The 12,091-nt window shown below is 40.7% G+C and overlaps 1 protein-coding gene across 2 annotated transcripts in view; it reads left to right on the top strand.

Moving 5' to 3' along the window:
* VGLL1 (vestigial like family member 1) overlaps positions 1 to 12,091 on the top strand; it is a 57,391-nt gene that overhangs the window by 41,057 nt on the left and 4,243 nt on the right. For both annotated transcript variants that reach the window (XM_088465852.1, XM_088465851.1), the window contains exons 2-3: positions 8,763 to 8,996; positions 10,411 to 10,824. In XM_088465852.1, the coding sequence (XP_088321978.1) occupies positions 8,783 to 8,996; positions 10,411 to 10,824 (628 nt within the window). In that variant the 5' untranslated portion in view covers positions 8,763 to 8,782. The remainder of the gene's footprint in view (positions 1 to 8,762; positions 8,997 to 10,410; positions 10,825 to 12,091) is intronic.

The following is a 12,091-nucleotide window of genomic DNA, read 5'->3' on the forward strand; positions in this document are numbered from 1 at the left end:
ATCTTTTCCTTTTTTTTGGTCACATTTTCCTTCTCTTTACAATTCTTTTCCTATTCCTTTTTTTTCTCTCTCTCTCTCTTAGGCGAGCCGTGGACTCTGTTTAATTTTCTTTACACATTAAATTTTTACTTGAATTTTTTTTTTTTTTTTATTATTTTGTCATGCCTTTTACTATTGCTTCCATAAATGCTCGAGGTCTTAATACCCCCCAGAAACATTCGCATTTGTTCCGCACCATTCGTAGTCTTAAGGCTGACATTGTTCTTTTACAAGAAACCCATTTCCGAACCCCTGACCATCCGTCCTACTCTTCCAGCACGACCAAGCACAATGGAGTTGCGATCTTAATTAACAATAAACTGCCCTTCATACAAAACTCTGTCTACACTGATTCAGACGGTCGTTATATTACATTGACTGGTAGACTGGGACATATAGATGTCACTATTGCTAATGTCTATGCTCCTAATGTAGGTCACCAGCACTTCTTTAAGTCTTTTTTTAGCTCATTGCATAAGCGACGTATTGGCTATTTGTTTCTCGGGGGAGATTTTAACTGTGTTCTGGACCCTGTTTTAGATAAATCCTCCTCTCAGGCCCGTCCCCGTGTATGCCCTCTCTCCAGATCTCTTGCTAAATATATTATAGAAGCAGGGATCTCGGATACATGGCGCTCTCTCAACCCCTCCTTTAGAGATTACACCTTTTTTTCTGCTCCTCACCGGTCATACTCAAGAATTGATCTAATCCTCTGCAGTCTATTAGTCTCTAAACACCTCACTAACTCTGAGATTATTTAAAATTCTTGGCCCGACCACTCAATTGTCACCTCTTCTTTTGACCTTTTGGACACCCCGGTCGCCCAGCCCCCTTGGGGACTCAATGAGACGCTATTAAAAATTCCTCACTTCCGAGCAAAGATCACAGATATTTTGAAGGACTATTTCTCCCTTAATGTGCCTGATTCTGGCTGCTCTCCAATTATCTGGGAAGCTCATATATGCGTCCTCCGGGGTCACATTATCAGTTATGCCTCACACAGGATTAAGGAACATAAACTACTCCTTAAGTCCCTTACAGAACAGGTCCAGCAGCTGGAATCTCTTCACAAACGTACTCCTACGGATGCCATTTACAGACAATTGGTTGTAGCGAAATCTGCACTTAACGCTATTATTTCAGAGAAGATTGAGAAATGTCTCAGAAGGTTAAACCAGCGCTTTTATGAAAAAAGCAATAAGGCAGACATTTTACTAGCCAACCGCCTGAAGGCTCGCAAATCTTTTCTAGCAATTCCGGCACTCAAGGATCTCTCTGGATCTCTCCAATATAATCCCCTTAAAATTAACTCTATTTTTAAGGACTATTATACTCACCTCTACAATCTAAAAAATTGTGACTCTCCCCAACCTGTCCCGTCTATTCCTACTTCTGAATATCTTTCCTCCTGTGCCCTACCTCAGATTGATTCTGTCACTGATGCAGATCTTAGTCTTCCCATAACTGAAGAATTAATTATTGCCCTTAAAACCCAGAAACCCTCATAAGCACCAGGTCCAGACGGACTCCCCTTTTCATATTACAAGGCCTTTCAAAGCTCTCTCATTCCATACCTCACGACCTCCTTTAATCATGTCTTTGAGGGTAGCTTCTTTCCTTCAGATACCACTAGAGCCAAAATCACTGTCATCCCAAAGCCAGGTAAGGATCCCCAACTTGTGACTAATTATCGTCCAATATCCCTTTTAAACACTGACCTCAAACTTTTCGCTAAAATACTAGCAAACAAATTAAACCCTTCTCTCATCCACCCAGATCAGGTGGGCTTTGTGCCTACCCGCCAAGCACTTGACAATACTAGAAGTACAGTAGACTTAATCCATCACGTCAATACCCTTAAGCTCCCCTCTCTACTTCTTGCCCTTGATGCCGAGAAGGCTTTTGATAGGGTCTCTTGGCCCTATATGACTGGTACTTTGCTTGGTTTTGGCCTCAAGGGCAATTTTCTCCAAGCCATTAAAGCTCTCTACTTGCACCCTTCCACTTCTGTTTTAGCAGGAGGCCTTCTTTCAGATCCCTTCCCTATCTCAAATGGCACCAGGCAGGGTTGCCCACTTTCCCCACTTATCTATGCTATGATAATAGAACCCCTAGCCTGTAGGATTCGAGCGAGTATTGATATCTCTGGTATATCTATAGGCAACTCCTCATACAAACCCTCTCTTTTCGCCAATGATGTCCTCCACACCCTCACCAATCCCCTGATCTCGCTCCCAAATCTCTTCCAGGAACTATATTTATAGGGCCGCTTGTCTGGCTACAAGGTAAACCATGATAAATCTGAAGCCCTGCCCATCCATATTCCAAGTGCATCTCTGGACCTCCTTCGTCTTAATTTCTCTTTCGCCTGGAAGACAGATTCTATTAAATACCTTGGAATTCATCTCACAAAATCTTATCACAGTCTGTACAAAGCAAACATCCCCCCTTATTCCGTGCAATTGAGCAAGATATTTCCCGTTGGTGTACTCTTTTTATCTCCTGGATAGGACGCATAAACGCAATAAAAATGAATGTCCTTCCCAAACTATTATATCTATTTCAGACCCTCCCTGTCCCTGAACCCCCCCGTGTTCTCTCTTCTCTTCAAACACTTTACGGTAAGTTCATTTGGAACAACAGAAGACCTCGCCTTCGCAGGGAGATCCTTTTCAAAAGTTCAGTAACAGGTGGTCTTGGCCTTCCATCACTATCTAAATATTATCAAGCCTCCAGGCTCAGCCAACTGGCAGCTTGGCTCTCCCCTAAAGGTACCAAACGATGGGTCGACCTGGAATCTGAACTCTGCAAAGTCACATCCGTTTCAGATCTCCCCTGGCTTATACCAAACATAGGCCCCCCTCAGCTCTCTCAGTTCCATCAGTAGTTCTTACTTTGTCTACCTGGGACTCTCTCTCTTCTAAATTTGCTCTGTCTACCTATCCCTCGCCTCAAACCCCCCTGTGGAATCATCCCTCTTTTCCTCCTGGCAACTCACCTCATATGGCTAATACCTGGTCAAAGATCGGCATTACCCGTTTCCGTCACATCATAGGTAATTTAGCCCTGCAAATGTTCGCCGACATCCGCGAGAAACATTCACTCCCGCAAACCTGTTTTTATCAATATCTTCAACTCCGTAACTTCGTTACCTCATCCCTTCCATCCTCTCATTCAATTCCACGGCGATGGAATGCCTTTGTATGTACAGTCCTGCTGATAAAGGCCTCATTTCTCGTATCTATCATACTATCCTTATCCAGGAACATTCACCTCTGGCGGCCCATGAACTCTCTTGGGAACTGGACCTAGGTATCTCTTTGGGGGAAGAAACTTGGGAGGTTATACGCCTCAATATATCAAAATGTTCTATCAGTGTTTCCATTAAGGAGAACCCATATAAAGTGTATACCCAATGGTATCTTGTGCCGGAACGTCTTACCCAAATATATCCCGCTACCTCCAATATGTATTGACGAAACTGCGGCCAAGTAGGCTCCTTTCTCCATATTTGGTGGACGTGCCCTAATATCATTCCTTTCTGGTCATTTATGTCCTCCATAGTCCCACTGTGCCCCCTTTCCCTGGCCTCCTTACTCCTATATGCCCCGGTCTGCCAGTTATCTAAATTTGACAATAAATTGATTATGTATATTTCCTGTGCGGCCAAATATCAGATCACTAGGACCTGGGAAAACCCTTCTCCTCCAACTCAACAGGCGCTCCTCAATCGTGTTTGGTTTGTGTCCAAAATGGAGTATATTACTAGCCTTCAAAATAATAATGTGGACAAATATCACAAAATTTGGTCCCCGTGGTACAGGTTTAACAATGCGACCCTTCCTGGTCTATCTTAAACATTTATTCTCTATTTTGATGTTAGTCTAATACAAATGTTTATATTTATTTATTTATTGATTTTTTATTGATTTTTTTCTCTTCCTTTTCACTGGTTCGCTTCCCTTTGTTCTCAATTTTTCTCCCCCCTAATCCTCCTCATCTTTAATTTTTCTCTATTAACGTTTTTGATAGGTTTTTGTAGCTTTTTTATTAATTTTTTGAATACGTTTATGAGATTCAAAGTTACAATTTGATATATTTTTTACGATAACTGGAGTTTTTTGGCTCCCATATCCAATATCCTGATGTTTTACAACAACAATAATCGTTACTATTTTAGGTTTTAAGCTTGTTGTATCATATCCATTTTTAGATGTTTAATAATTGGAAGAAAAGAAAGACAAACATATATAACATAGAAATGTGGTTTGAAAACTGTAAAATTCGATTGTCTCTTTTTTCTGTTTTTTGATGATTCAGGATATATATGTCTGTTACTGTTTTGTATTTTTGTCTCACATTTTGACAAATAAAAAGATCGTAAAAAAATTAAAATGTCACTGTTATCTACCTTGTGTGTCACCTCACCTGCACTTTACCAGAGGGAAATACAATATTTTATGCAGAATATTACTAACATATTATTAAGTTTTACACTTTTCTCAATGCTTGACTATGCATCATTATTGTCATTGTTCTGCATCAGCCAGTATTATGCAGCACCCTTTCATTTTCACAGAGCTCACCCATTCTATGCTCTTGTTATGTTGCTGTAATTCTGCTTCCTGGTAACCATTGTGCGCCATTGGTGGATGGGTGAGTTGTGGCCATAATCAGTGGTTTAAATTATTTAACAGACAAGTAGTTTGGAGAATTTATATCCCTCATTTGCTATTATTGATTTGTATTTGTTATTATTATATCTGCAACCTTCTGGTGAACGAATACTGTACACAAGTCCATTTTGTAGATGTTTTTGTTTTCGCACTGCGCATGCTCCATAGCTGAGCATACGCAACTTTAAGCAACTACTGGCTTCTCAGAGTGGTATGCATCTCAGCCGCATCTCCACTGAGCGGGTATAACCAGGCAGCAATTAACATGTTGGCTAAGTGTTCTGAGGGTGTGTAGGTGGAATTGCAGGCTATTGTCATATGTGAGCGTACCTAGAGATCCGTCTGATTTGCACTGACAGCGATGATGGCTGCTTTCCCAAAAGGATGGATAGGGCTGGTGCAGTCCACATTGAATACAAGAGAAGATTCCTTTTTATTTCGGAACACGCAATGTGGCCACATATGACTTGTGTATAGATTTGGATCAGCACCATTGTTTTTATATATACAGTATATATATATATATATATATATAGATAGATAGATAGATATATTTTATATATATATATATATTTATATATATATATATATATATTTATATATATATATTTATATATATACACACACACACACTGCTATGGCAAAAGTTTTAGGTAGGTGTGGAAAAAATGCTGCAAAGTATGAATGCTTTCAAACTCGGCAGGTAGGTTGTTCCAAACATCTTGGAGAACTGACCACGGATCTTCTGTGGATGTAGGCTTGCTCAAATCCTTCTGTCTCTTTATGTAATACCAGACAGACTCGATGTTGACGAGATCAGGGCTCTGTGGGGACCATATCATCACTTCCAGGACTCCTAGTTCTTCTTTACGCTGAAGATAGTTCCTAATGACATTGGTAGTATGTTTGGGGTTGTTGTCCTGCTGCAGAATAAATTTGGAGCCTATCTGACGCCTCTCTGATGGTCTTGCCTGATGGATAAGTACCTGCCAGTATTTCTCAGCATTGAGGACACCGTTATTCCGGACCAAATCCCCAAGTCCATTTGCTGAAATGTAGCCCCAAGCTTGCAAGGGAACCTCCACCCTGCTTCACTGTTGCCTGCAGACACTCATTATTGTACCGCTCTCCAATGAATAGTAGACAAGTATGGACTTATCCAATTATCATTTCAAGCAACTTAGCTACTTATTAGCTGCACTCCCCGTCCATTTACTGTAATGTGTATGCATTGTTTAATGTGTTTTTTTTTTAGCAACTTTTGTTCTGTATACACAATATTGGAGATTTCATCAGCCACACCTGTACTCACAGAAGCTGTGTTTGAATTTGTATCCATTCTTATCTGTAAAAGTAATGGGGCCCACACATCAGCAATCAATTAGGGCAATTCCCAATTTTGTACAGTAGATGATTGTATAAAAATATCTGCAATGTACAGTATGGGGTTCACCGATTGCCGAATCAGACCAAAGAGAATCTTAATCGGTAAATCAGATTGTGCATATTGCCGACCATTACTAGTATAATGACGGACCTTTCACAATTGGCAGATCTGTTATTTGCTAAAAATGATCTGCAAATCAATGAAGACTATCTGTAATATATTGGGCGCATAGTGGTGGATTGGAGAATCGTGAAATCGGGTAAAAATGCAGAATCGTTGACTCTTTTTTCGTATTGCTGATATAGGGGTCCCATAACAGCGTACTTGTCTACTTATTGGAACGGCCAGGAGGCTCCTGAACATTCGGGTGGCCCTCCCGGACATCTGGAAAAGTGGGCAAGTCTCCAGCCCAGCCGCCCACACACACACACACACACCCCAGCCAGAATGTCGGCAAGTATGCATAACAGTGACCTCTGGGGAGTTACCGCAACTCTAACAACCATATTTGGGAGTGGGAAGTGGTCTCTGCCTGATGTTTTGTTGTATGTCAGACTGACAGACCTTCCTAGTATTCCCTGTACAAAATAACTAAAAGTAATTAAAAATGTCCTTGGATTTCTTATGCTATGAAGCATGTGTGCCCTATTATTTCTGCCTCAGGAGAACAGAATATAAAATAAAGTTCTGAGAGTCCTTGTTCTGCATACTGTACATATGTACATAGTGGCAGCATAGCCTGCATGCTGTACATAGTTGCAGCTCTAACTAACCCACTCAGTGAGAACCTCATACTACCATATAGCAGTGCTTGCTTGAAGAAATTTAGTAGGACCTTCACTTAGGGCTAGATTCTAAAATGCACATGATGCAGTCACAATTCCAGATGCCTACAGCAAATCTAATGCAACAATAAGCAATAGCACTGCCACCAGCCATCATCGCTATCAATGGCGCACCTATGCCATGCTAGCTGCAGGAGATACGACAATTTGATGTGCACAACTCAGAATATGTAGTACTCTACCCACACGTCCATGGAATGTTTCTCTTACCTGCAAACGCCTTATTGCCACCCAGTTGCCATTCAATAACGCCCATTCATCTAGTGCACAGAAAAGACTGAGATGCGTACAAGTCAGAATTTCTCTTAAGTTCATAATGATGCATATGCAGATTTAGACGCAGTTTACAAAAAATCCCATTTAAACGTGTTTGTGACTCATTTGATCAGGCTCTTGGTCATTTAGTTGGACGTCTGCAAACAGTGGGCCTGATTCATTAAGGATCGCTATTGCGATCGCAGCTCCGTAATCGCACGCAGGTCTGCTGCAAATATATGCTAATGATTGCTATTACAATGCCATTGCATGGCCACATGGAGATGCCCACTGCCTTCAATTACCACTATTGTATCTCACATCCGTAATACCTTGCAAACCTCCATAAACATCAGCAGCATCGAGTATCTAAGCTGCGTACAGTATGCAATTGCAATGGCTAATTTATGCATGCCCACGCAACGGCGATCATAAGGACAGACACGCCTGCATTGCTCTGACCACCAACCCCCCGCCCCTCCCTGTCACCACCCCCAAATGCTCACTGCCTGTCGATCACTCTGCCTGGTCTACTTGATTGCACTGCGATGCAATCAGCCAACTGCGAGCATTAATTAATCAGGCCCAGTGTCCCTAGTGGTAGAATACTAGAATGTCTTCATTATATCACCAATATCATTTTATAAATAGGACTGACCTTATTTTCCTCAACATGAACCGTCACACAAAACATATATTATTTCAATAGTAAGTACATGTTTCAGTATCAAGTCCATATGAATAGTTTTATGTAAATCTATCGCTGTCACGTTCTGTGAGGTTAAACGATGTTAATTACAATTTAAACTGTGAGCTATCATTATGAATTACATGTTTAATTCCATTGCCTGGCAAAGATGGGAAACTGAAAACAAAATAGAACTACTGTAGCTTTGGGTGCCGGACTGTAGATAGACAGTAATTAGTTAGACAATGTCTAGATCGACCCCAGTTGTTAGACAGTCATTAGGTCGACAGGTATAAAAGGTCGACACACTAAAGGTCGACATGTAAGAAAGTCGACAGGTACAAATGGTTGACAGGGTCAAAAGGTCGACATGAAAATGGTCGACACAAAAATGATCAACACATAATTTATTTATTTTTTTAGGTTTAGGGTTAGGCACTTAAGATGAGCCAGTGTCCAACATCATTCCCTACCATCCATCGTCATTCCCTACCATCCAAGTGGGCATGGAGGGGGAATAAATTCATGTGGCGAGCAAAGCGAGCCCGCAAGGGGCCGAATGGTATTTACGCTAAAATAAAAATTTTTTAAAATGTGTCGACCATTTTCGTGTCGACCTTTTGACCATGTCGACCTTTTGTACCTGTCGGCCTTCTTACATGTCGACCTTTAGTGTGTTGACCTTTTGTACCCGTCGACCTTTTGTACCTGTCGATCTATTGACTGTCTAACAACTGGGGCGATCAAGACATTGTCTAACTATTTTTTGTCTATCTCTTATACCACACCCGTAGCTTTGGCAATTTCTTGTTGAACCATCAATGGAGCGTTACAGAGTAATAAAATCACATTTTGCTATGTTTCACTGACAGGCTCTGACTGGCTTCAAGACATGGAAGATCTGAGGGAGAGTGCAGTGGAGTATAGGACTAAAGAACAACCTGTGAAGACAACAGAAATGGGCTCACGTAGTGTCGTTTTCACCTATTATCAGGGGGACATTAACAGTGTAGTTGATGAACACTTTTCCAGAGCGTTAAGGAATACAAAGGACCCACAGGACTTAAGTACAAAAAACAGAAGTGGTGATTTTCTTCAAAAGAACAGTGAGTATCATTGGGCACACATATAATATTAATATGTATAAGATAATGCTGCTAGTTTTACAGGTCTGTGCCAAATGTCAACCCGAAAACTAGGCTGGTGCTGAAACAGGATGGAGCTAGATCTCCCCACTTGTCCTTGTGGTTATCATGTTGTAGTACAGAAGGGCATTTACCCCCTGCCATCTGAAGCTGCCCATGTAGCATACAGTATGTTACTTTAGTTGTCAGCAATGTTCAGATCTGATCATCAATTTCATGCTGGATGGGAACAGTCTGACTATAAGATGAAGGAATAAGATATAGTAATTTTCAGTTTGCAGGCGCATATTCCAAACATCTTCAAATGTTGTGAAGCAATTAGGATGCACATAGTTCTGGTTTCTCGTCATCTTTGTGGACCTTTCCATGCCTCACCCTAAAGTGGTTAATCTAAACAAAATGTTTTGGTTTGTATAGAGGAAATTGGGCAGCCATAAATGTGGGTGACACTGCTATGTGTGGGACACTACTATGGTTGAACCCAGATATTATAATATTAATACTACAATAAGATGGCCTGAGACTTCTTGTACAGGTATTAAGGGTTGGGTATCCTCCTCCCTTATTTACAGTAAAAATGTGGCAAGCAGTCCATTAGCTTCTCTGTAATACCACTGGCCTATTACCACTGGCCTGTAATACCACCACTGGCCTGTAATACCACCACTGGCCTGTAATACCACCACTGGCCTATTACCACTGGCCTATTCTCTCCTCCACTGATCCCTTCCGGATAGCCACAAATTTACTCAACAATTAATCTAGCATGTTACAAATGCCACTATGGGGCATATTTAATAACAAGTGATATTCTTGTTATCATTTGTTACTAATCTTAAATGGTGTTCCAACCAATCAGGTCCTTAATGTCATGTATTTTAAAAATGACAGGAGCTGATTGGTTGGAGTCCCATTTAAGATTTGTAACGAGTGATAACAAGAATATCACTCATTATTAAATATGCCCCTAAATGCCAAATTACAGTTAATTAGAAAAGGGCAGTTCCCCTCTTTCTTCTCTATTGTGGAGACAATGTGGTCCATAGTGGGGTTATATTTACTAAAGTGCGGGTTTACAAAAGTGGAGACGTTGCCCATTTACCGATCAGATTCTACTTATCATTTATCTAGCACCTTCTAGAAAATGATAGCTAGAATCTGATTTGTTGCTATGGGCAACATCTCCACTTTTTTAAACTGACTCTTTAGTAAATATACCTCTTAGAGACAACAGTACTACTAAGCTGTTAATGATGTTTCAATTACATTCTGCTGGACATACACTCTGCATTAGTAATAGGTCAGTGATTGATGGCTTACAGCATTTAATCTTTTAAAAAAAATAAAAGCAAAATATTCATTTTTGTCCTTCCAGCAAATAACATGATGGTGGATGATTTCAACTGGTCAAAGCCCTATCAAGCCGGTTCTTCTGTTAGGATGACATCTCCTGTATTATCACCACTAACCTCTTCATCTGAGCACTATCCATCAGCGGCGGTATACCAGCAACACCAGCAGCATCATACCCAGCCTTCAGATTTATGGCATTTCCACCATTTTGGACCACCTAACCATCTTAACTCTGTCTATCATCACCAAACCGTACCAGAGTTTCAGATGGTTCCAGGCCCTGATGGAAAATGTGGCTCATTTCTTAATCTTTTACAACCGGAGAGATATCCAGGCACTCTGCAGGAGTCAATGTCCAAACCAGACCTGCATACACCTGCAGCCAGTGGCTCTGCCATACCAGAAAACCAGAACCAGAGAATAAACTCACAAGCAGGTAAAAAAAAAAAAGTCTTCTACAGTTTTGTATTAAGCTTCATGGATAAAATAAGATTGAATTTACAGCTTTTCCACCAAAATGCCAGGTCGGACCTGGGTCAGACCCCATTTCCACTGCACCCTCTACCTGAGTTTTTCCCGTGTCAGCCTTGAAACCTGTGGATGTCAACAAAAATGGCCTTTTTCAGGCTCACAAAGATGAGGTCATACAAAGGAATGAAAGGGAGGGGTGGGGACTTCTCACAGCATTGCTGCAATGATGGCTGACAAGTTACTAGTGTGTAGCCCGGAGTTCCTTACTGTTTGCAGTTTTCTGCTGTTTGATGAAGCCGCTGAGAGCATGATGCAGCTTATGACACTGTGCTATCTAGTGCAGTGTTATTTAATGAGGAGGAGGGCGCAATTTCTGATGGAGAGGGCTAATTCTCGACATCAGTATTTGCACAGGGGGAGAGCCCCCAGACGAGGCTAGGTGGCGGGTGGCTCCGGGAGACTTGCCCACTCTTCTAGGTGACCAGCAGCACTACTCGATTTTCTGGAGCCTCCAGGGCAATCTGAAAGAATAGGCAAGTATGGTCCATAAGAAATACAGTGTGTGCATATAAATATGCACAATGGGTACGCGTTATAATTTAAACCAGAGGACAAAAAAAATCAATAACTTATTTTATTGCACACACACTGAGAGACAATCTCTCAAGAGATAAATATAAAATCAGTTAAAACCACCAAATTGGAGTATAATAAGATAATATATATAAAATTACAAATAAAATTGTTACATAAAAAGTCCCAATCCTATGGACCTATAATTATAACAGTCTCTTAATAGTTCAGCTGCCAGTGGGGCTCAAAGTCATAAAAAAACAATAAAGTAGTCCATTATACTTTCCTCCGGACATTGAAGGCTTTTCTTCAGCTCCCCGCTCTGATTGTATGCTGTAAAAATGTTCTAGTGCCAATTATTGCCCGACTGATGTTCAGCTGAACTATTAAGAGACTAGCATAATTATAGGTCCATAGGATTGGGGCTTTTTATGTAACAGATTTATTTGTAATTTTATATATATGTCCTATTGTACTCCAATTTGGTAGTTTTAACTGATTTAATATTTATCTCTTGAGAGCTTGTGTGCAATTAAATATATGTTTATTGATTTTTTGTCCTCTGGTGTAAATTATAACGTTCACCCATTGTGCATATTTATATGCATACAGTGTATTTCCATTGGTTGTTTGAGTAATGCAGAATTACTTATTGGGGA

Source organism: Taudactylus pleione, unplaced genomic scaffold, assembly GCF_031769625.1.
Source record: "Taudactylus pleione unplaced genomic scaffold, aTauple2 ptg000064l, whole genome shotgun sequence".
In the NCBI taxonomy this organism is placed as follows: Eukaryota; Metazoa; Chordata; class Amphibia; order Anura; family Myobatrachidae; genus Taudactylus; species Taudactylus pleione.